This window comes from Seriola aureovittata, chromosome 10 (assembly GCF_021018895.1).
Source record: "Seriola aureovittata isolate HTS-2021-v1 ecotype China chromosome 10, ASM2101889v1, whole genome shotgun sequence".
Lineage (NCBI taxonomy): Eukaryota > Metazoa > Chordata > Actinopteri > Carangiformes > Carangidae > Seriola > Seriola aureovittata.
In genome coordinates, this window is record NC_079373.1 from 16,447,028 (window position 1) to 16,469,279 (window position 22,252).

Below are 22,252 nucleotides of genomic sequence, written 5' to 3' on the forward strand. Positions count from 1 at the left end.
CTGATGTGTCTTGGTATTGGGTTTTTTGTGCTATTTACTTTAAATCTGTGATGTCTGAAAGGAATCCCTCCTAAGATTCCTGCATAGTAAAATGATTTTCAGTTCCAAAGCAAAGTATATTCACCACATAGCACTACTGCATCATGATGATATTTATTGTGTGCTGAATGCAAACTTGATTGCTCGACTACACTGATGGCAGTGTTTTTGTTGTCAGAGCTTTTACACCAAATGGAAACAGTACATGCAGTTAATGCAATTCCATTTAATACCCTTGAAGTAAAACCTACTTTTGTAAGCTTGTGAGACTGACTTTTTATTAAGTGAGTGATTTTTGAAGACAAGCTCTGGGGTGTTTTGAAGTGATATATTTACATGGGCTTGCTGAGTATTTATTGCAGAACTATGGATTGGATTGCATTAGAGACTGTGGTTCAGGGCTCCATAATAGTCAAGAAGTAACTCTTGTCATCTGACCTTTTGTTTACATGCTTTCCCAAATTTTATTAGACATACCAGCAAAGACAGCAGCAGCGGTAGCGGTAGCAGTGGTTCAGATCCTCAGGAATGCTTGTTTTGTCCAATCAATAGCTGCAAATCCTCACATTTGAGGCATGAAAAATGACAATGACAATTACAAATAGTTGCCAATTAATTTTCAGCTTTACTTGTGCATTTTCATGTGTTTTGTGTGCAAAAATTGTATTATGTAACTTGTAACTAAAGCTATCAAATAATTGTAGTGGAGTAAGAAGTACAATATTTCCCATTGAATTGTAGTTAAGTAGAAGTGGCAAAGTGGCATAAGTACAAGTACCTCAAATTTGTATTGAAGTACAGTATTTCAGTAAATGTAGCCTATTTAGTTACATTCCACCACTTGATAACAGTGTGCACATCCCAAACTGATGCAGTGTTATGTGACAGGAGGATGACTGGTTCGCTGGTTGTCTGAAAGGAAAATGGCACGAGTGGTTGTTCGCCCTAAGCTGACCACTGGATGGAAGCCCCTTGTTTCAGCCACATTTTATTTACTACTAATCTGTTCCGTTGTCACGCAAATGGAATCAACAAAGCGCATCTCCGTGCTAGACGCCGAGCCCCCTAAAAACCGTAGGCCTCCAGACGGGCCATCTGGCGCTCTGTAGTAAAACGACAGGCTCCGCCCCCCTGCTTACATTCTCCAATGTGCCATAGCAACCGGGGCCGAGCCCCCTGTTCCCGCGCAATGTTCCCATCCTTATAAGGGCAGTAGAATGCAGACGCACGGAAACGTCATACGTCGTTTATGTAAATGGTTTGATTGAAGAAAAAGAAAAAACCCTCCTGCTCTACTCTGAAATGGAGGTGTGGATATGACGCATGCGCATTATGTCCACAACTATCCAGTCCCGTCCACAAACGCAGACATCAACAAGAGAGCGGGTTACTGATGCGGGTCGATTTTCATAATAGTCACATCGTAACGACGCGCTAAAGGGACCATTACTTTGACTCAGCTTCAAGCAACTTGCAAAAAGGTACAGTAGGCCGCCAGTTTTATTTGTTTTGTTGTGAAGCTTTAAGGGGTTTAAAGTATTTCCGGAGCTTCCCGATGTGTTACTGAAACCAAGCTTCGACTTATCTCAGAACAATTGCTCTCTTTAGGCCTGCTGCAAAACCGAATGGGTGGTCAGCTTGATTTGTAGGTCACTTTATAAACAGTCAAAGTAAGTGGAGGGAGTGCAAGATAAACGAAAAGATGTGTTGAATAGTGTGAAAATGGCCTTCACATGCAAGCATGATGAGCAAGGGTTAGCTGTTGTTGTTATTATTGGTTGCTTCGGTGCATTTGGCTGTAAGAGGACATCACTCCTTTATTCCCTGCCGAAATTTAGCTAAAGTCGGTTATTGTGAGCGTTACGGCCTGAAACCTGCTACTCTAGAAAGCCACAATGTCCACATTGGCTGTAGAGCGCATGTAGACTACTACACAGCTACGCCTGCTAAATAAGCCAAGTTGAGTCTCTCACGCCCACCCGGACCAGAGATGCTTCTCAGCACGCGGGCGCTGCTGTCAACAAAACAGCAAAACACAAACTATTTAAGAACACCTTATGAAACCTGAGCTGGTTAAGAAATGGTGTTTAGTGTTAGAAAGCGGTTTTAACACCGACTTTCAAAAAGCCGTCGCGTTGAACTTCGTGCACATGTAGTTGAAGGTGGACTGTTGCAGCGAGGCGGCTCTGGAATAACAAAGAGTAAAGATCAAATTACACGATTATCTGAGAACAGCTTTCTCGTAAATTTGAGGACACGTCGTTTTTCTTTCGAAATGTGTTTGTCTTAGTTTATCTCACTACGTAAAGTTGATGTAGGGGAGGAAAGTCTGGCTCCGTCGAACAGAGGACGGTCATCATAAAATGGGTGCGCATGAAGCAGGTCGTGTGGCATGCCATGCTTCCTCGCTGGAGTGGGCGGTGAAATCGGCGACTTGCACTTTTCTCTCGATAAAAATAAGTGCATTTCACGGTGTCTTATTTTATTTTAAAAGGCAGAGGTGCCTTTCGCACAAGCCCCAATCGCTTTCGAGGGAATTTTTACAGTTTACTTTAAATATTACAGTTTTTGCGGAAAATCGCATCACACCCCCTTCTCCACACTGCCTCCGCCTTTGAAGTGTGTTGCCATGTTGAGTTGCGTCACGTACTGTATTCTGCTGCAGAGATCGTCTGTTGATGACAGAGCACACACTCGAGGCTTAAAAAACTTGTAGCATACTCCAGAACACATACACGAGCAGATACAATGTTGTTTTTATATAATAACGTCTATGAAATTACGGCTCTGAATCAATGAGACTGCTTTAATTACCATTCTGAATATATCTGTTTTGTTCAGAACATTATTGATTATTCTCTTCTTTTAATCTAATTGCTTGTAAGTGTGTTATGTTGCGTGTTACCTGCGTGTTACGTGTGTTGCTGTTGTCTTAATCAGGACACTCGTGTAAATGTTTAATCTCAGTGGAGCACTTTCCCCGTTAAACAGAGCTACAATTCGACCTCTGCATAATTGTAGGACATTGGCTTAAATGCCAGTTTCTGGAGGAAAATACTGCAGGAGTAAAGTTTGTACATTGAAATCCGGCAGTTGTGATACTTTACATGGCTATGTTATGTATCTGTTATTTCATGGATTTTCATTCTAATTGTATACACTTACCATGTAAGAGTTTTCACTGCTGAAAATGAGTCTTTTTGCCGTGTCATTTTTTCATACTTATATTGCTATCTTCAGCCATCGGGCGACTGTTTTCTAGTTCTCATCTTCTACCCCTAACAAAGTATCTGATATAACCAGCAGAGTGAGAGGTTTTTATTTTCCCTGCTCTTTGCTTGCTCTCTGTGGCACCGCACTGACAGAAGACCCCGAGGACTGATGGCAAGAAAAAAAAACCCAGTCTGGGGGGCGCGGCTCGCAGTTTTGCCGCAGTTCAGGTCTACATGTGCTGTGGAGGATACATTTTGCCTAGCAACATAAATCATAATTCCTGTGCATAATCGGCGCACTTATTGCATTTCGAGTGATTCTATCTCGGACACATTTATATTTTTGCAATTCTCATGCATGTATGCAACATACTCTTGCATTCCGTGGTTTATTTTTGACCATAACATATAATGTATTTATCTGCAGGATGAAGGCTGAGACTAAGTGCGTGCTTATGTTTATATTTTGAGTTTCCAAAATGAAGCGTGCATCCTGTGAGCGCAGCTTGGTGACATGATCTGTCTGACACGCTGTCTGACTATTGACCTACTTCCCCCATGTGGGTCAGAGCGGAGAGATGCATTAACAAAATCGCTTTCCGCGGATGTTTTTAGTGCTCTCTGATCGTGACAAAAATATTTGATACATATCTATTCATTTACATTTGAATAATCTGAAATGGGGCAATAAACTACGATCTCTGATCTGAACTAGAAGGCTATGGCTGCCGGATGAGGGGGGCGGGGGTACTGCAGTTAACACATGATGCACACTGATGAGAGCCTGAGATGTAAATATTTCAATCTTTTTTTTGCACTCAGATGTTTGGCTTTCACAAGCCGAAAATGTACAGGAGTCTGGACGGCTGCTGCATCTGCCGCGCAAAGTCGTCAAGCTCTCGTTTCACGGACAGCAAGCGATATGAGAAGGAGTTCAGGAGCTGTTTCGGGTAGGAGGCACACCTGAGCACGTGGAGTTTGTAGCAATAATATGTATATTTTAACATGCCTTATTGATAGGAAAGATCTTCCCTCACAAGGTGTTACTATCTTGCAGATTGAGTGAAACGCGTTCTGGAGAAATCTGTAATGCCTGTGTGCTCCTGGTGAAACGGTGGAAAAAGCTACCTGTGGGAACTAAGAAGAACTGGAACCACGTGAGTGAGAATCATATGGTTGAGCTATTACTGGGCCTTGATTAAATACTTGAATCATGGGAACTCATTAACAATCAACATTTCTCGTTGCCTTTCTTCTCCCCTGCTTCATACAGGTGGTGGATGCCAGGGGAGGTCCCAGCTTAAAGATAACTTCCAGGCCCAAGAAGATAAAGTCCGTCTCCAAGAAAGCGCGGCCTAGCCAGATCAGCAGGCTGCAGAAAGAGCTTAAAAGAAACAGTGAGCCCTGCATTTTTCTCATTCAATGATACAATTACATGTTTAATCGCACTCACTCATTTGTTTCTTTTGTTAAAAACACACCACACAAGTAACACCTAATCCTCCCTTCACATTTGGCACTTGGTTCTACCCACTAGATTCAGATGCTCACAGCACCACCTCCAGTGCCTCTCCTGCTCAGTCTCCCAGCTACAGCAACCTGTCGGACGACGGGTCTGACACTGAGCTGAGCCCAGGATCAAGCCGCTCACCTGTTTTCTCCTTCCTGGATCTCACCTACTGGAAGAGGTAAGTCAGACAGTGAGGCAGTGGCACTTCTTTGTGCTACAGATTCATTATTTAGGATTTAGAAGCACACGTTGCAGATTGTTTTTGATACTACATATAAAAAAGAGCCATTTTTGTCCATGGAGCATATTTTCACATTGTGGTCTTGCTGCATACATTTGAATAGGAATAATGTATCATGTTTTGTGTAGGCAAAAAGTGTGCTGTGGAATAATCTACAAGGGGCGCTTTGGGGAGGTGCTCATCGACCCGCATTTGTTCAAACCGTGCTGCCGCAACAAACAACGACAGCAGCAGCAGCAAGAGGAGGAGGAAGAAGATGAAGAGGAGGAAGATGAGGAGGAGGAAGTGGAGGTAGTGGAGGGCCAGGTGGGCATGGATGTCAGCGGGCAAAATTCCCAGACGGGAGAGGAAGTGAAGGAGACGCCAACATGTGAGGAAAATGCAGAGCCTGCTCAGTTATGCGTTACCGTGACAACACCTCCAACCAGGAGCGTGGTGGCGGCGGAGGAAGGGTGGTAAAGTAAAAACCCCCCTTGCACACATCTCTGAAGAAATCTTGGGGTGCTGTTTTTCTCTCGAGCACTTATAGAAAGAAGTCGCCTCAGATTGCCTTCAATCATAAAGCAGCTGAAAATCCTTTGGTCTTCTCCACAATAATGTTGGAGGTTTGTTTATTATGTTTAAACGGTAACTTATGGACTGTTGTGTTTCCACTTTGTCTTTTTTTTTGTATTTAATATTCCAACCATCCTGACGGTGGGCCATCATCCGTAGTGTTTTTGATCTACTTTAGATGAAATGCTGGAGCTCTAGTTTGCTGGTACATTTAAAAGAATTTATTCCAAAACGCAATAGATCCACTTACTCACAGAAAAAGGTGCTACTTGAAATTCATTTCTCAACACTTCAAACATACAGCTGAAACCATTCTCAACATGGATGTTTTGTAAGCATATATGTCAAGATGACTGATATGATGGGATTAGTTTTGCTTTCTTTGTTCAGAGTTGATAGCTCTTTTTTTAAATGGTGGATATCTCGTTTTGGAATGAATGACACTTTACATTAACAGAGCACAGACCTGTACAGTAGCCCTTGTGTTTGTGTCTATTCACATTGACATCCACTCCTATCAAAGATTTTGTGTTTGTAGACTGGATTAGCGTCTCTGTGTGCAAATACGTATGTGGGTCCCATTTAAATAAGGCCTATTCACAGCTTCAACAGCAAATACACCAGCCTTAATTATGTGTTACAGACAGTGCTAGTGTTAATTCTGGATTGGTATTTAGGAACAAAAAGGGACAGTAGCTATATTTATCGTGGCCTCAGCAACACATAGTGCATTTTGCATGAATGGCAAGCCACTCATCCAAAAGACCTAATGATCTGATGCATGAGTCTACTAAAATTGCATGGCCTTATATAAACTGTAAATCTTACTTTTATTTTTTGGATCCATTTCTCTGAAGTTTTAACTTATTTTTATATGTAAAAAAAAAAAAAAGAAAAAGGAAAAATATAAGTGTCTTTGCATAATAATACCACACAATACTACAGCAAAACACACAATCGGTCTATAGTCATTCAGCAATATCAATATCAGTGATTTCCCTCATTCCCGGTCAGTATATGGTAAAATACTTTATACAAGCTGAAATTCTATGCCATTGCCTCTTATATACCACACATGTTGTGATATATAGCCTAATATTACTTTATTTATCAAATGAAAGCCAAAGCACATTGAAATTCACCCAATGTCAAATCAATGCAGGTTTTCTATGGACACTTGTGCTTGTCCGAGGTCATTTGTATGTATGTTTATGGTATTCTAAAAACAAACACTAATATGAAATTTCATACATGTGATGTTGTAGTCGGGAGCAGGGGGTGTGTTATGTACATAAGGGGTTGGGTGAGCCATTTGGCTCTTATATGGGTTTCATTATTTATTTATTTCATATTTATTTATATCACTGCATCCCCACTTAGAAGTGTAATACTCCAAATTCTTCTCATCTTTAGCTTACGTCTAGCATGGTTTTTGTACATCAGAAATCGAATGTAATTCTCACACAAGCTTTGTTTAACGTTGTGTTGAATTACCGGTTGTCAATATTTGTGAAATGATGTTAAGTATTTATTTACTCATCAGTTGAGTTGCGCGCAACCTAACTTATTCTGTATCATCATTTTAGATCTGTATCATGTAGAGTGAAACGAATGATAGATTGCAACCAAACTGTACTTTTCCCCTGTTTAGCCTGTAGCTTAAAAATGTTACAGAACAGTAGGATACCTAACTCTAGACTTGCATGTACTGTTGCTATGCATTTACTTAGCTTACAAGTTAGACAAAGCGGTTTTGTATTTTTTATACATCATGTACTTTTTTTACTTGTCCCTCAATAAAAGTAATTTTGTGAGTTTTCTGGAAGTATGTGGAGTTACTGAATTTATTGGTATAAGGTGGATAAACATGAACTCAGCAGGAACAAAAGGCACAAAACTGTCCTCTCCTATTTAGGCTTTTGAAATTTAGCAAATTTATTTTTATAATTTAGAAATGTTTCAAAACAATGATAATAACAAAGAAAATGTACAGTAAGCTTATTGAAGTGATTCTTACAGAAAATAAAAGCACAGGGCTTACACCTGCATGAGTCAAGATATTTGTCAACCCTTGCAGCATTATGCAGCATTATAGTCTGTCTGTTATCCACAGATCCGCAGCACAGCACAGTCAAAATACACCCAAACTGTTCCCACCAGATAAATATCACTGTACTACTTTAAAAGCTTTCTCTGTTCTGATGAAATAAGCAGAATTTTTAAATTGTACCGTGGGGAAATTTTTTGGGTGATGTGCCTCCTATGGATGTTCCACATTCATAAATCATGGATAGTATGATAGATAATCATTAGCTATAATCAGGGTTTTTTGGAATATATATTTGAGTAGAAAAGAAATATGGAAACAGAAATATGCCTAAATCATACTCCTTAATGGTGTACATCTGTAATTTGCGCAGTTTTAAATAAAGAAAAGAAAAAAAATCAAATGAAAAAAAAACCGGAAACGGTAGTCCTATGACAGGAAGTTAAAAAAAATGCGGATGTGCTTTGTTTTTATTTTACAGCCAGCTGTCAGGTGTAGCTTTAGGCTGCATATGTAGTTTCAAATCTGTTATTTAGACGGACAGAGGTCTAAAAACAACCACTGGGGTAGGTAACATGAATGTTGTAGCTCTGGTTGTTATTTTAGCTTACAAGCTAACGGTGTAATTTCGTCCAGGCTGCTGAACTGTTTATAAAGTTACTCATCGGTACAAAATCCTGCGATTAAAATATCTCAGAGAAAATGAACATCTGGGGTTGACTTCCCTGGACAGAATGTTAAGTGAAATAACGTTATTGAATCTAACTAGCTGTTAATGCAGATATCAGCACTGAATAGGTTTATTATTAAGCTTTCTCTGTGAGTTCATGGTTCAGTGCGCTTACGTTGTTGATCTATGTGATTATTACATTACTCGCACTGTTCTGAATTAAAGTTTGTATTCTCAGCTTTTCGTCTGGATCTTCATCATGGCGGAGCCCACAGCATCTGGCGTGTTCTGTGGCAGGATGCTGAGCATGGTCAACTCTGAGGATGTTAACGCCATCATCCAAGCTCAGAGACACATGTGAGTGTTGTGCTCTGATCAGCTTCATCTGCTTCTTTATATTTCTAAGTATGAAATGTGCTGTTTGCTGAAGGTCAGTTCACCTGTACATGACAGTGATGCTGCCACGTGGCTTGTTCTTTGCAAACTGCCATCTGTAAATTGTTGTTGCTTTGCTGACTTATTGTGACTTATTGTGGAAACAGGCTTGACCGCTTTGAGAAAACCAATGAAATGCTGATCAACTTCAACGGGCTATCTAACGTGCGACTGCAGCAGATGAATGAGCACTTTCTGCTTCACACCCGCACCCTTGTGGAGATGAAGAAAGATCTGGACAGCATCTTTAGAAGGATCAGGTAAACACAACCCCACCAGTGCAAAACTTATGCACACACAAACACAACTTCTTGATTTTTTTTGTCTCTTCTGCCTCACCAGAACACTAAAAGGGAAGATTGCTAAGCAGTACCCAGATGCTTTCAGCAGTGAGTTAGCTTTTTCTTTCCATTCATCATTTCATAAACACAATCAACTTCCCCAAATCAGCTTGTTCAAATGTTATGTCTAAATATCTCTATAATATAAAATATCCCTGTTCTTTTTTTCTTATTTGGCAGATATTCATGAGTCACCGATCCTCGAGGAGGACGACGATGAGTTTGACCCAGTTCCCCACAGTGTTGCTACAACAATCGTAACAGCCATCTCAGAGCAGAGCACAGAATCATGTGACACAAGTCCAGATGTGGTCTCACCCACTGTGAGCAGATGCTCTGAAGATCTCTCCCAAGAGCCGCCTGACACGCCCACCTCTTACGTCCTAGAGACCGCCGTACTACAGGACGAAGGTCCTGACTCTGTACCTGCAGAATAGAGCGGACACTTTGTGAAGCAATTTAAGTCACTTGAAACTGAGCTTCATCCTTACAACTATTCTAGGAGGAATTAGCAGGAGGTCATGTTGTATATTTGAGTTTTTGTTCCATACAGGGTCCAGGGCAGGTGCCTCTACAATATTTGGTGACTTTTCCAGTCATTAATCTATCTGTTGGAAAGAGCATCACAACCTTGATGTTGTAGATGGCTATGAACTGTCTATGAGGACACTGGATATTTGTTGGCATGCTTATTTGTCATACGCCTGCACAGCACTAAAATAATGCAGCTAATACTTGAAGTTGTATAGTATCTCACTATAAATATATCTGTCTTGTTGACAGTAAACCCGAGCAAACACCCTCAATTGTGTGATTATAAGCATATTTCATGTGTATTGAGGTTTGAAGAGATGCACACCTGACTGAGGGTCTCATGATGTGTTAGGATTTGCGAGTAGTTAATACTGTTGTTGTTGTTGTTGTTGTTGTTGTGGTACAATTAACAATATCACATATTGCAGCATTGTTATTTTGTGTACTCCTGTTAAAACCAGGAATATGAATGATTTTAGCAGCATTTAATGTGATACCAATTCACTCTAAGAGCTGGAAACCAGGTTGTGTGACTGAATGTTTTGACCACTCCTCCACATTACTACCCATTAAAGATACAGTTTTGAAAGGGGGGAATCCAGCCTAAAATGGACTTAATTTGTTATTTCTGTCATATTTATACAGTTTTAATTTGTGGATTTAAATAATATGTTTGCTCTGAATATGCTAAAAGAACAACACTGTTAAACTTAGTGGCATCTGTACCCACAGAACCACCATCCCATAATTCATCCATGGGGCCATGTGATATTCCAGCAGAGGAATACTGTACACAAAACACAGATAAGAAGAGATACAGGTTAGGCAGCTTGTTTTGCCCTCAACATCGAGGAGGAGCTGCTCCTTACATGTATAAACAATCAAATGACCACAAAGCAATTGCCTAATGATATTAATGGTAAATTCCATACAGGGTCCAGGGCAGGTGCCTGCTTTGCCCAGTTTGTGATCCAGTCTTGGCTGAATCAAAAGCTTTTAGTTGCTAAAGGAAAATTAGATAGCACATACGAAGTCTTCATATATGATAACATACCATAACATAGTTTTGAATCACTTTGTCGGTTTATTATGAACACCGAGCTAAAACAAATGTAGTCAATTACAACAGTCCTGAAATAAGTCCTACTGTTAGATATAATGTAGTTTTTTGTTGAAACTGTGTTAAAGAGGTCTCGATTATTTTCGAAGGTGAGGTCTGTGGTGCTTGTGAACATGAGTTGCTTTACAATTTGAATAAAAAGAAAAGAGGAAACAGAAATGTGGTTAGGTTCAGGTTAACGACGTTAATCTGGCCATGGACCCAGGTTATACGGTAGAGGGAAACACATGTCGACGGGAAAACAGATTCCACTTGATGTATGCTCTCCTCCCGATCCCGATCTGCCGTTGGTGTTACAAATTGTAATTTTAAGTGCATTTTTATTTACTCAGAATGCCTTGGATTTTTTCCCTCCTGCTTTAATGTTAATGCAATTTTAAGTTTTAAACCGTGTTCTCAGACATGAAATACGTGTTGCACTATGAACCGACAGAGGGCGCTAAGTCCGAATGGGAGCTGTTTTATTTTCAGACAACGGGGTCAAACGACACACTAGCTAACCTCGGTCCATAACACACTCACCGGAAATTTGGGATTTGGGAGCTTCTCGATTTTTTTTTACTTTTACAAGAAACACTTAACTGACTGTAGAATCACGGGTTTTTTGTTTGTTAGTTCATGTTTTAGTCTGCTAACCTAGCTGACGTTAACGGTTAGCTCGGTGGCTGACATGGTCAACGTCAGCATAGAGAAGACAAACGTATGACTGACATCTCAACGGTCATCCCAAACAACCAATCCGTTAATAAACGTCCACTTTATGAGGGTATTCACCTGAAGTTACACTGCTCCTCCTGCTGCTCCTAAGATGAGGAGGCTGACCAAGAAGAAGGCTCTAACTCTGGTGAAGGAGTTGGACGCCTTCCCCAAAGTTCCCGAGAGCTACGTGGAGTCCACAGCCAGCGGTGGGACAGGTAATCTACACACACCCCTACAAAGCTGTAACACAAACATTTTGTGATTTTAATCTCACCACAGTGATTTATGTTGATACTCTCTCCAGTGTCTCTGATAGCCTTCACTCTCATGGCTGTACTTGCCTTCCTGGAGTTCTTTGTGTACAGAAACACATGGATGAGGTATGAGTATGAGGTGGACAAAGACTTCAGCAGGTGAGAGATTGAAATGTGATTATTCTGCTTAAAACCTGTTTTTAGCTGTGCACAACGAAACTGAACACTATAACATTCACAAAGGTATCATTTATTGCAAGACTGTTGTATTGCATTAGTTTTTAGCTAGGTGTTCCTAATAAACTGACAACTGAGTTCTCCTTCATTCACAGTAAACTCAAGATAAATGTTGACATTACAGTTGCCATGAGATGCCAATGTAAGTACAAGAAATTTACATTGTATTTTTAGCTCTATTTTAAAAGAAGCACTCATTCATATTTGGTTGAGAAAGGTCAGATGTGTTTTTAATTTGTGTGTATGCATGAATGTAGATATAGGTGCAGATGTCCTGGATCTGGCAGAAACCATGGTGGCCTCTGATGGATTAAAATATGAACCAGTGAGTATCAGCTACCACAATTAATTTACTGAATAATGAAGTTGAGGAGCTAAAAGTGAAACTTGTCAGTGGAAAGTTAAAGGTTTTAAACTTCAAAATTCCTTTAATCCTATTTAATCCCTTATATTTCGGTGGTAATGCTTCTTTATACTTGTCTGACAATTTTTTTTTTTTACATTTTAGGTCAACTTTGAACTCTCCCCACAGCAAAGATTATGGCAAATGTAAGATTCAAATTAACTCTTTGAACCTGTAATATCTAGGACACTCCCTAAAGGAATATGGTGACATTTTGACTATGCTTATGTTATTTACATTCTGCAAGGAGTTGCCTTTTAATCTATGGTCTCTCTCTCATTCGTAGTAGAGATGCAACTAATGATTATTTTCATTGTCAATTAATCTGGCAGTTATTGTCTTGATTAACTGATTCATCATTTTGTCTATAAAACATAACAAAATAGTAAAAAATGACTATTTTCTGCAGCTCAAGTTGATGTATTTAGATGGCTTGTTTTGTTGGCGCAACCAAAACTCAACAATGTTAATATTACACAGAATGTTGTTAAAATAACTGTAATGATTCATTGATTAATTTTAATTTTCTTTTGGTGAGTTAATGAATTAATCTGTTAATTGTTAGAGCTCTAATCAATAGGTAGCAGTGTTAGTAAATTAGTAGTAGTAGTTAGTAAAAAAGGACATCAAAAGGTATTTTCTACCTATACAAACCAGTAAACTCATTGATGCAATATGGTTTTACCTGATTTGTACGGATTTTAAAATTTAAATGCTGTTTTATCCATTGAATTGCTTTTGTCTCACTCCAAGTGAGTCCTTGTTTTCTTAACTTTTCTGTCCTTCACTTTTAGGACTCTTCTGCACATTCAGGAGCGTCTGAGAGTGGAGCACTCTCTTCAGGATGTGCTCTTCAAGACTGCAATAAAAGGAGCTCTTCCTGCTCAGCTTCAAAGGTACAGGATCCTAAAAATAAGCCGTTTTCTGTTTGGAGCTGAGAGATGGCTGAAAATATGATTACAATGATAAACCAAGAAGTACTCAACCTTCCATATACTTTGATAAAATGATCCCCTCCACACTGTGTTTCTCTTTTTCTCCACAGTGAGGACAGCTCCACTTCCCTCAGTGCCTGCAGGATACATGGACATCTGTATGTCAACAAGGTGGCAGGAAATTTCCACATTACTGTTGGCAAGTACGTATCCACATGGTTATAAACATGCTCATAATGATAAATTGTTAAATTAGTAGAAATTAGACATTTTGCAAGAATTACACCTGTGCATGTTTTATCAAACGTTAGACGGACAGAAGAACTTTTTATCCCTCCACAGGTCCATCCCACATCCCAGAGGCCATGCCCATCTAGCTGCTCTAGTCAGCCATGACAGTGAGTTCATTATCTTTTTAACAAACTGTTACACATATCTACTTTAAATTCTTATACTTTGACCATATGGTGATGATATTCACACTGTATATTAAAGTTGCAATGACACATAAAATGTTGACAATAACTGTTTTGACTACTTCGCATTGTGCTACAGCTTATAACTTTTCTCACCGAATTGACCACCTGTCCTTTGGAGAAGAGATCCCTGGGATTATCAACCCACTGGATGGGACAGAGAAAGTCACTGCTGATTGTACGTCTGTGTATCAAACATTTTTATCATCATTTATGCTTCGATATGCTTTCTTTTTCATTGACGGATTTTTGATCGTTCTCTCCAGCTAACCACATGTTTCAGTACTTTGTCACCATCGTGCCAACCAAGCTGAATACCTACCAGGTCTCTGCTGACACACATCAGTATTCAGTCACTGAGCGGGTAGGTTTTCATTTTGCTCATGTTTGTATATTTGTGTAGTATCTATCCATATGGTGAATGTGTTTGTATTCCTCCTGTTCTGCAGGAACGAGTGATAAACCATGCTGCAGGCAGCCATGGAGTCTCGGGGATCTTTATGAAGTATGATATCAGTTCACTAATGGTCAAAGTCACTGAGCAGCACATGCCCCTCTGGCAGTTTCTTGTCAGACTCTGTGGCATCATCGGAGGCATTTTCTCTACCACAGGTAGATAAACTCCCTAAACCGGTAAAATGTTTCACTGAGTGCCAGATGCATATTAAGACCTCACTGGAGCATTATGATGTTTTCAGCCACACTTTAAAATGCTGACCCCACTGTAGATCAAACTTTTAGATTGCTTTCCTGACTTCTAGGCAGCCATCAACTGCAAGTGTGATTATCAACTTTCAGAGATAAGTAATCTATCATAGGGAACATTTATTTCACCTTATTTATTTCTTTTCTAGTCTTAGTAATGCTATTTTTGCAAGGTAAATGCAGTGGTAAGCAGGGACTGTTTGGAAAAATCTTTGTAGGCACATTTGCAGATGCAGCTGAGTCAGCAGGTGTACAGTAACCCATGTATTTAAAACGGTAAATACCAGTCCACATTAACAGTGTCCATGTTTATTTATATTATATTATATTATTTATATATATTATTTATTAGCTTCTTAGCTTATTTAGCTTCTTACAAGCACCTGAACACATGAACAAGAAGGATTTTTTTTAAAGTAGGACTTGTCACCCTTACATGTATCTAATGTGAGATTGCTGGCTGCTGGATTCCTCAGAAATATTGAAGATGATGGGAGGAGGTGATGAGTATTTCAGAAAAAGGTAGAAGAATATTTCTGCGTGTGAGGGTCGACATTGTCTTATAGTGTTAGTGTTAGTGTGTTGTTGTTAAGCAGCTTGGAAAGAGATACAAACCATACTCTGTTTTATTTATGGATGTCTGTCAAATGCAGACATGCACATCCTCTCCTATAAAAGCTACAGCTTATACACTTAACAGCTTCAACCAAGCTATTTTCACCTCATCTAAGCTGTCATGAGCATCAGCATCTAAATGTTGGATCTTTTCTTTCTCTTGCAGGTATGCTCCATAGTATGGTTGGCTTCTTGGTGGATGTAGTTTGCTGTCGTTTCCAAATGGGAATCTACAGACATCTTAAGGTAAGTGAATCCATGACTGTAAACCTTGCAGACTGAGTATTCACCTTGAATTAAAACCTATTGGCAAACTGAAAAGAGTAATTTAACTCTCTTTTGGAGTTATCATTATGAATCTTTCTGTTCTTCCTTCCCAGGAGGCTCCTCTGGATGTGCAGGAAAACAGTGAAACCTCAGTTCCTCCAGAAAATTACTCTCAAGAATGAGACATCAGCAGCAACTCAGCTGCAGCCGACTGACAGCTCACCATCTTGGCCTAACCCACCAGTCAGCAGTGAGATGCTGGGAAAATGTTTACAAGTTGTTTTTAATAGAAAATGTGTCCCTGCTTTGCTCAGAAATGTGTAAATATTTTTTATCTTTTAACAAAAATCTTTATTGGATGGGTGATTCTGACATAACTGTTCATCCACCTTGGAAGGATTGTAATCAATACCTCCACTAATTTTCTGTCACTTTCACTGGAAGGCCGCACCAGACTGAACAGCGTAAATTATTTACATCCTTATTGTAGGTCTGACTTCATTAAATGGACGGTACCTGGTATTAAATTTCTCACTATACCCACTTGGGGATTTTCATTTATCCTGACCTTTTCTCTGGGTTACATTTTTGTGTATACACTTGATTGACGGATTAGGTTTGACCTGTGGAAAAGCAGGACATTTTTCAGACTCCTTGATGCAGTTTGGTGACCTCAGAAAGCTCCCAGTATAACTCTGCTCAACTTCAAGCTGACGAGTTCTAATCAGCTGCAATAAAGGAAAAACCTATGTGGGGGTGCAGGGCCATTAAAGGGGAATTGAGAGAAAAGACTAAAAGGGTTCTAAAATTGTTCCACAAGTGTGCCTGTGTTGTGCTCACTGTGGCAACTATGAGGCTGATTTGTTAAATAAAATCAACTTTCAACTTGTTGTGGATCCATTGTTAGTATTTATATTCTGGTATAATCCCACCCAAAGCCAATAATTATTTCATACATGATCGGTGTTCGGTCTATAAAATATTCAAAAACTTTTGAAAATCATCAGATCTCTCACTGTATGTTTTGAGAACCTAAGGTGACATCCTCTGGTGTCTTATGTTATGTCCAATTAATACAACAGTCTAAATCCTGAAAATATTAAATTTTATATGAAACATAGAAAAGCAGTAAATATTCACATCTGAGAAGCTGGAACCAGAGAATATGTAATTTCTGCTTGGTTAAACAACCACAACCATTAATCAACTGTCAGAATTGTTGGTCATTAATATTCTGTCAATTGATTAACTGACTGATAGTTTCAGCTCTAGTCTCATCACTGTGGTTATAAGTAAAACAATCTCTAGAAATGAATATTTTACACCATGTCAAGAGTTTATTTGACAGTATTTCAGAATATCTTTCAGTAAACAAGTTTTTTGTTTTTTAGCAAAATGTAATATATCAGTACTGTCGCATTTCATAAAAATAGTTGTTCACGTCTTTGAAACTACAGTATCAATGATACAGTAAACCATATTTGTAGGAATACAGCTGTACAAGGTGAATAGTACACAATTAACACTACACAGTTATACTTGATCTCAATGGGGATTTATGAACGTGCCATCCTTCACAGGTTCCAATAAAGCATTTTTTTGTTTCTGTATACAAAATCACTCACAGCAGGCAGGGGGACGGCCTGGATGGAGACAGAGGGCTGGATGACATATTCTTTCACCTACATAGAGTAAACACATTTCTACAGCCAAACGGCATGTTCTCATGCTCCTCACTAACATGTTAACCAGTTTATCACATGAACCACAGGTGTATTCATCTTTTCAAGTCAGCTCAGAAAACATCCAGACCACACGTTTTACCCAGAAACCAGTGTGGGTCAAGTTCAGTCCTGATGGTGCTTTATGCACAAGTTCTTACTAGTGTTCCAGTTTGCAGGTGCACTGTCTCGCTAGAAGCAGTTTACCAGTTGGTCTATACCAGTTTACAAGAACAGGTTGGATCTGCCTTCATGCTGCATTCAGTCACATTGTCACAATGCATTATGATTTTTTTTTTTTTTTTTTTTTTAAACTCATATGATCCTCTAGTACTCAAAAGCTATTGTGATTAATTTTAATGAGAGCAAATATCTTGTTGAGAGAAATGGATGATATCAAAATGGAGAAATGCAGGGGGATAGTGACTTCATCTGTGTCTCAGTTTAATAGCAGCATGCCTCGACTCTGCCAGTGACAAAACTTTGCGATCGAACGGATATTTCACAGATCATCTAAAATCTTGGGTTCAGATTCAGAGTATTGTCACAGCCTGCAAATGTGTGGAATAGACAAATAAAGCTGAAATGACACTCATCTGACACAACAGAAACCATGGTTCACTTAGATAATAACCCTGTCTGGATAAACGTTCACAGCTCGACTCTCCCGGATGACTCTCTAAGAAGAGTAATGCTACAGGCTACATTTTATCTCCTCTTCAACATTAGGGGACAACGGCAATCATTGACACTGATAAGCTATACAGCTGAGAGTGCATCAAGATAACTGTATATACTGCTTGGTATTAAGTCAGAAGAAAACAGGCTCCACAACTCAACATTTTGCTGATATGTGTGCATGGTCACTAACATCTGTTTTGCATTCAGTTCCCAAAGCAAATCACAACGGCAACAGCTCTGCATTAGTTTGAGTAAGGCACTCTGCCCCACCTCATAACCATCGGCCTCCTCTTCCCCACACCGATGCCCCTCTCCCACAGTGATGTGGTACACGTAGCACAGTAAAAGGCATAGAAATGGGAAATATAGACTGGACAAACTTTTTCTGTTGAGCATCAAATGAATACAGCACAGCTTATAATTCTGCACAATGACTGCATGGTTGACTTGTGATCTGGTGTACATAACTCAGAACAGTATTATGAGTTCTTACTAAGCCAACTGTTGTCAGTCACTCAAAAGTTCAATTTGATGAAAAAAAGATCTTCTTTGTCTCACATGAGTACCAACTGGTCGGCTCCACAGAGGATGTCCTCTCTATACTCTACCTCTAAAAGACACGTGAGTCCCTGTTTAATGACATGGTGGTTTACATCCATGCACACCACCACTGCCTCCCTCAGCAGTCTGGGTTTGGTGACTTGCACAGTCTTTGATATGTAGTCATAGACGAGGCCATGGAAATAGTGATCCTAAAATACTGTCCTGGTGTTTTTTTCTCTTTTCTTTACAATGTTTCTAACTACAACACGGCCTCAAAAAAAACACCAACAGGTATATTTTTGAGTTTACCAAATGTACATATTTTTCACATCTTTACATTTACAGTATATGATATATTGGTAGGCGTGTGAGATCTTAACATATGTCACGTTAACCAGGCTGTCACTCGGGTCAGTGCCATGTCCTCCAGGAGTTTCAGCGTCACTTCCTCCATCAAATTTGTAGTCTCATTCTTCCCACTGCACAGAGAAAATGGAGCAAAAGTAAACCTCTTGGTTGTACATATGTCTCTCCTGTGAGGAACCTTGTTCCATCTGAGGTTATGTTGCACTAACCAATCTGTGCCAGATACGGTTGAGCGGTTAAAAAGTACGCATCAAAAGCACAGCTCCACTCAGAATCAGACAACGGGGTTTCATTTGTGATCAGAACATCAGCTGTTACAACCGTGGGTCCAAAATGCCTCCATCTGGGTTTATACTGTATGTTACAATAGCTGTGAGAGTTCCTCTGTTTTTTAAGGTGGTGGGTGTAATAATCATCTCGTAAGAACAAATGAAAAAAAATATGATTTAAGAACTAGATGGAGAAGAAAACAGGACAGAAAGAGAGAGCAAGGGAGATTTACTGTTCATCCAATGGTGAACTGAATGAGGAGCCAGACAGTGTGATCCAGTCCAAACCAGCTAGATCCATTCTACCTGCTTACTGTGGAGGTCCAGGACCTCAGGGTGCCAGGCAGTTTATCAGACCCAGGGACGTTCCAGGGCCCAGGGGAGGCAGCTGCACTCCTCGCAGGAGGATCTTCCATAGTTTTAGCGGGGCAGCAGAGCCCACTGTGGCCACTGGCCCTATCGTCTTCTCTAGCGAACAGACCTCTGGACACCAGCCTCTCCTGGAGGCTGACATGTCCATCTGCACTGGCCAGAGAGGCTCCATTTGAATTCACGCTGACATATGTGTCCCAGGGCCAGACAGTGCTCACCGCCTGTGTGTGCAGGCCCTTTCTCTCACAGCAGGGGGAGCAAGCCTCCCTCTGCCTCTCTCGTCTTTCAACGGACCTCCCCTGGACAGCTTTAGTAGGCAAAGCCCGAGGCTGTCTGTCGCCTGGTCCACAGTCCACCTCTCCAGACCCCTGAGGGGTTCCCTGCCCCCTGATGATGCACTTCTGCTGGGTGGACCTGCCACCTGTAGCCCCTCTAATGGAGCTGTGGTCTGTCAGCTGTGGAGCTTTGTCTGCCATGCACACTGTGGCCTCTAGAGGGAGCTGATGAGGGGAGTCTGGGGCTGAGGCTGGATGGGATGAGAGCAATGGATTCGGGTGGGGTTCGAGGGTCACTTCCTGCAGGGCAGGGTGGGCTGTAGAAAGGGAATCCCAGGGGCTGGCACAGTCTGTTGGGGAGGAACAAAACACACTCAGGTGGACTGAGATGAAAAAACAGTGGCACAACCAGCATGCACATGCACAGAGAGAGAAAAAGAAAGAGAGGAGAGGAAAAAGCAGAGAGAGAGAGAGAGAGAGAAAGATGTACACAACAACACAGTGACACACCACATCCTGATATAATGTCAGGCAAACTTGCATGCAAATGTGTGAAAGCAGCAAACACCTGACCATGTAGAAGATATGTTATACCTAATAACTCTAATATCTACACTTCATCTACAGACAGGCATGTGTGACAGGGTTTATTCAGTGCCTGAAAAGAATTTATATATTTGCAGTTGAGTGACACAGTCTACTTCACAGCTCTCTTCAGGACACAGTTTCATCTGAGAATCACTTCAAAATATTGCTCTTTTACTACAACACACATAGAGACCCCCCCCACCCCCCCACACACACACACACACACGGCTGCTATTTTCTCATGCATAAACTCATGAGCATGCACATATGAATGCATGCCTAGAGCACATCTATAGAGCACAAAGATTAATCAGTATGGAGAGAAAGACGTGCAGTTTTTCACAAACCGTGTCTTTAGAGTGGCCCATTAGGAAGAAATAGGGGGAGCTTAGTGTGTCACCTTTCATGCACATGGAGAGGTTGGAAGGTACCATTCCTAAGGGAAGGCAAGTAAAAGCCTATACCAATCATTAGACTTAAAGCAGAGGGGTTACAACACACGAAGGCTAGAGAGCAAGTTGTTATTCTACTGTTTGATTAAAATTGTTTTTCACATAGAGACCTGTTTAAAGTCAGATGACAAAGTAGAAGGAGTAAAATGCAGAGAGATATTAATGCATGTTAATATGTTCTTGAGTAAAACATATAGCATTTGCAGAAATAAATGCCATTCTGGTTAAAACACAGTAATGTTGAACCTCAAACATTGAATCTCTAGTATGAAAGTGAGAAAAGATCAGGTCAGAAACTAATGTGACAGACAGAGTGGAAAGGGTTGGACATTTAGAGACGTCAGTTTGTGTCAGGCAAACCCACCATATTCTGGCACCTGTCCCGTGCCTCTCTTTAGCAGCAGCCTGACCCGCCTGCCACCCGCCTTGATGAGTTCAATGGCACGGGCGTGAGTCATGTCACGAGTGCTGTCCCCGTTAATCTCTATGATCTGATCCCCTACCTGGAGGAGGAGCACAGAGGACAGGGTCGATTTCTGTCAAACTGTGTGTATCAATGGAAAGTTGTCTTTTCTACACAATCACTGTCTCCACTGGAGCAACTGGGAAACAAGTAGCCACTAAGTGCCTTGTTCAAATGCACTTCAACAGGAGTTGCTGAGAGTGAGCAGAGGGTCACTGAGTTCACATGTACTTACTTACTTTCCCCCTTTCCTAAGCTGTAAGGTATACCTGCTCCATAAAGAAGATGGGACAGACAGTAAAATAAATATCTGAATTAACAAAGGAAAAAGTGACATATAATAAGCATAGCAGAAGAACAGACTTACTGTCTTTTTTAAAGGCAAAAATCATCTTTAAATTCGGTGAACTATATCACACTTGAGCATGTAATGTGATATTGTTTTTGATGAACATCAAGATGGACAAACATTTTCCCTATTCTATTTGCACATCTGTGATTGTATTAATTACACTCTTTCTACATTTCTTCAACAACTGTTGTTGACTGACAGTCAATTCCAATCATCTCCCAAAGACAAAAAAAATTTAAATATATAGTTTTTATATTCTCATCCATGCCATCTCACCCTCATCCTTCCATTACGTATAGCAGGACCATCCTCAGCCAGGCGCAACACAAATAGATCCATCTTGTACTCTCTGCCCCCGCGGATACTGAAGCCAAAACCTTTTGCACTTTTCTCCAGCTCCACTGTGAAGTAATCGAAATCCTGCAGAGCAAAATGTACAGAACTTGCAGCAAACCTACAGTAAATAAATAAATAAATATGTAGACTTAATGCTCAAGACAGCCTCAGCCTAGGCAGAAAATTATTGTACCTGTGGTCTGAAGTCAGCAGGGATCCCCAGGGGAAACTGTGCAGCCGCAGGATGCTGTCTGAAGTCCAGCAGACCAGGCGGGTGTCTGTAGTCCAGCGTCGGAGGCTGTCGATAATCAGTAACTGGTGGGTGGCGGTAGTCTACTGGAGGTTGCCTGTAATCAGTGAATGGAGGATGGCGGAAGTCAGGTTTGACGTCCTGTCTGGCTTTTACCTCTGACCTGTGAGGATCAAGAAACAGAACAAGATCAGAGGAGAAGCCTGTGCCATGATGGAGACAGCGTTGTTTCGAAGAAGCGTAAAGGAAGGAGGTGTCCTATTGCCCTCATATCTTGAATATATATGTA

General features: G+C 40.5%; 4 protein-coding genes across 10 annotated transcripts in view; 3 read left to right on the forward strand and 1 right to left on the reverse strand.

Annotated features, from left to right (window-relative positions):
- Positions 1–1,362: 1,362 nt before the first annotated feature.
- On the forward strand, positions 1,363–7,382 carry sinhcaf (SIN3-HDAC complex associated factor). Its single transcript, XM_056387343.1, has 6 exons — positions 1,363–1,520; positions 4,074–4,201; positions 4,309–4,408; positions 4,525–4,648; positions 4,789–4,939; positions 5,131–7,382. Exons 2-6 carry the CDS (start codon positions 4,074–4,076, stop codon positions 5,459–5,461), a joined length of 834 nt encoding a protein of 277 aa, XP_056243318.1. The 5' UTR covers positions 1,363–1,520; the 3' UTR covers positions 5,462–7,382.
- Positions 7,383–8,020: 638 nt separating this feature from the next.
- kxd1 (KxDL motif containing 1) lies at positions 8,021–10,197 on the forward strand. The gene is made up of 5 exons (XM_056387344.1): positions 8,021–8,170; positions 8,513–8,631; positions 8,817–8,969; positions 9,052–9,098; positions 9,231–10,197. The coding sequence occupies exons 2-5, from the start codon at positions 8,534–8,536 to the stop codon at positions 9,485–9,487; spliced, it is 555 nt and encodes a 184-aa protein (XP_056243319.1). The 5' UTR covers positions 8,021–8,170; positions 8,513–8,533; the 3' UTR covers positions 9,488–10,197.
- A 964-nt stretch (positions 10,198–11,161) lies between these two features.
- On the forward strand, positions 11,162–16,185 carry ergic2 (ERGIC and golgi 2). The gene is made up of 13 exons (XM_056387341.1): positions 11,162–11,618; positions 11,708–11,816; positions 11,990–12,036; positions 12,152–12,219; positions 12,403–12,443; positions 13,092–13,193; positions 13,343–13,435; positions 13,575–13,630; positions 13,788–13,886; positions 13,975–14,072; positions 14,158–14,320; positions 15,195–15,274; positions 15,409–16,185. Exons 1-13 carry the CDS (start codon positions 11,513–11,515, stop codon positions 15,475–15,477), a joined length of 1,131 nt encoding a protein of 376 aa, XP_056243316.1. The 5' UTR covers positions 11,162–11,512; the 3' UTR covers positions 15,478–16,185.
- A 425-nt stretch (positions 16,186–16,610) lies between these two features.
- LOC130176310 (membrane-associated guanylate kinase, WW and PDZ domain-containing protein 2-like) overlaps positions 16,611–22,252 on the reverse strand; it is a 77,577-nt gene continuing 71,935 nt past the window's right edge. For 4 of the 7 annotated variants that reach the window (XM_056387319.1, XM_056387318.1, XM_056387321.1 and 1 more), the window contains exons 19-22: positions 21,907–22,126; positions 21,654–21,797; positions 20,927–21,065; positions 16,611–19,872 (exon numbers count right to left, since the gene is read on the reverse strand). In XM_056387319.1, coding sequence (XP_056243294.1) covers positions 19,178–19,872; positions 20,927–21,065; positions 21,654–21,797; positions 21,907–22,126 — 1,198 coding nt within the window. In that variant the 3' untranslated portion in view covers positions 16,611–19,177. Of the gene's footprint in view, positions 19,873–20,457; positions 20,569–20,926; positions 21,066–21,653; positions 21,798–21,906; positions 22,127–22,252 lie in introns of all 7 variants that reach the window. The other 3 variants (XM_056387324.1, XM_056387322.1, XM_056387323.1) reach the window with 2 other exon arrangements.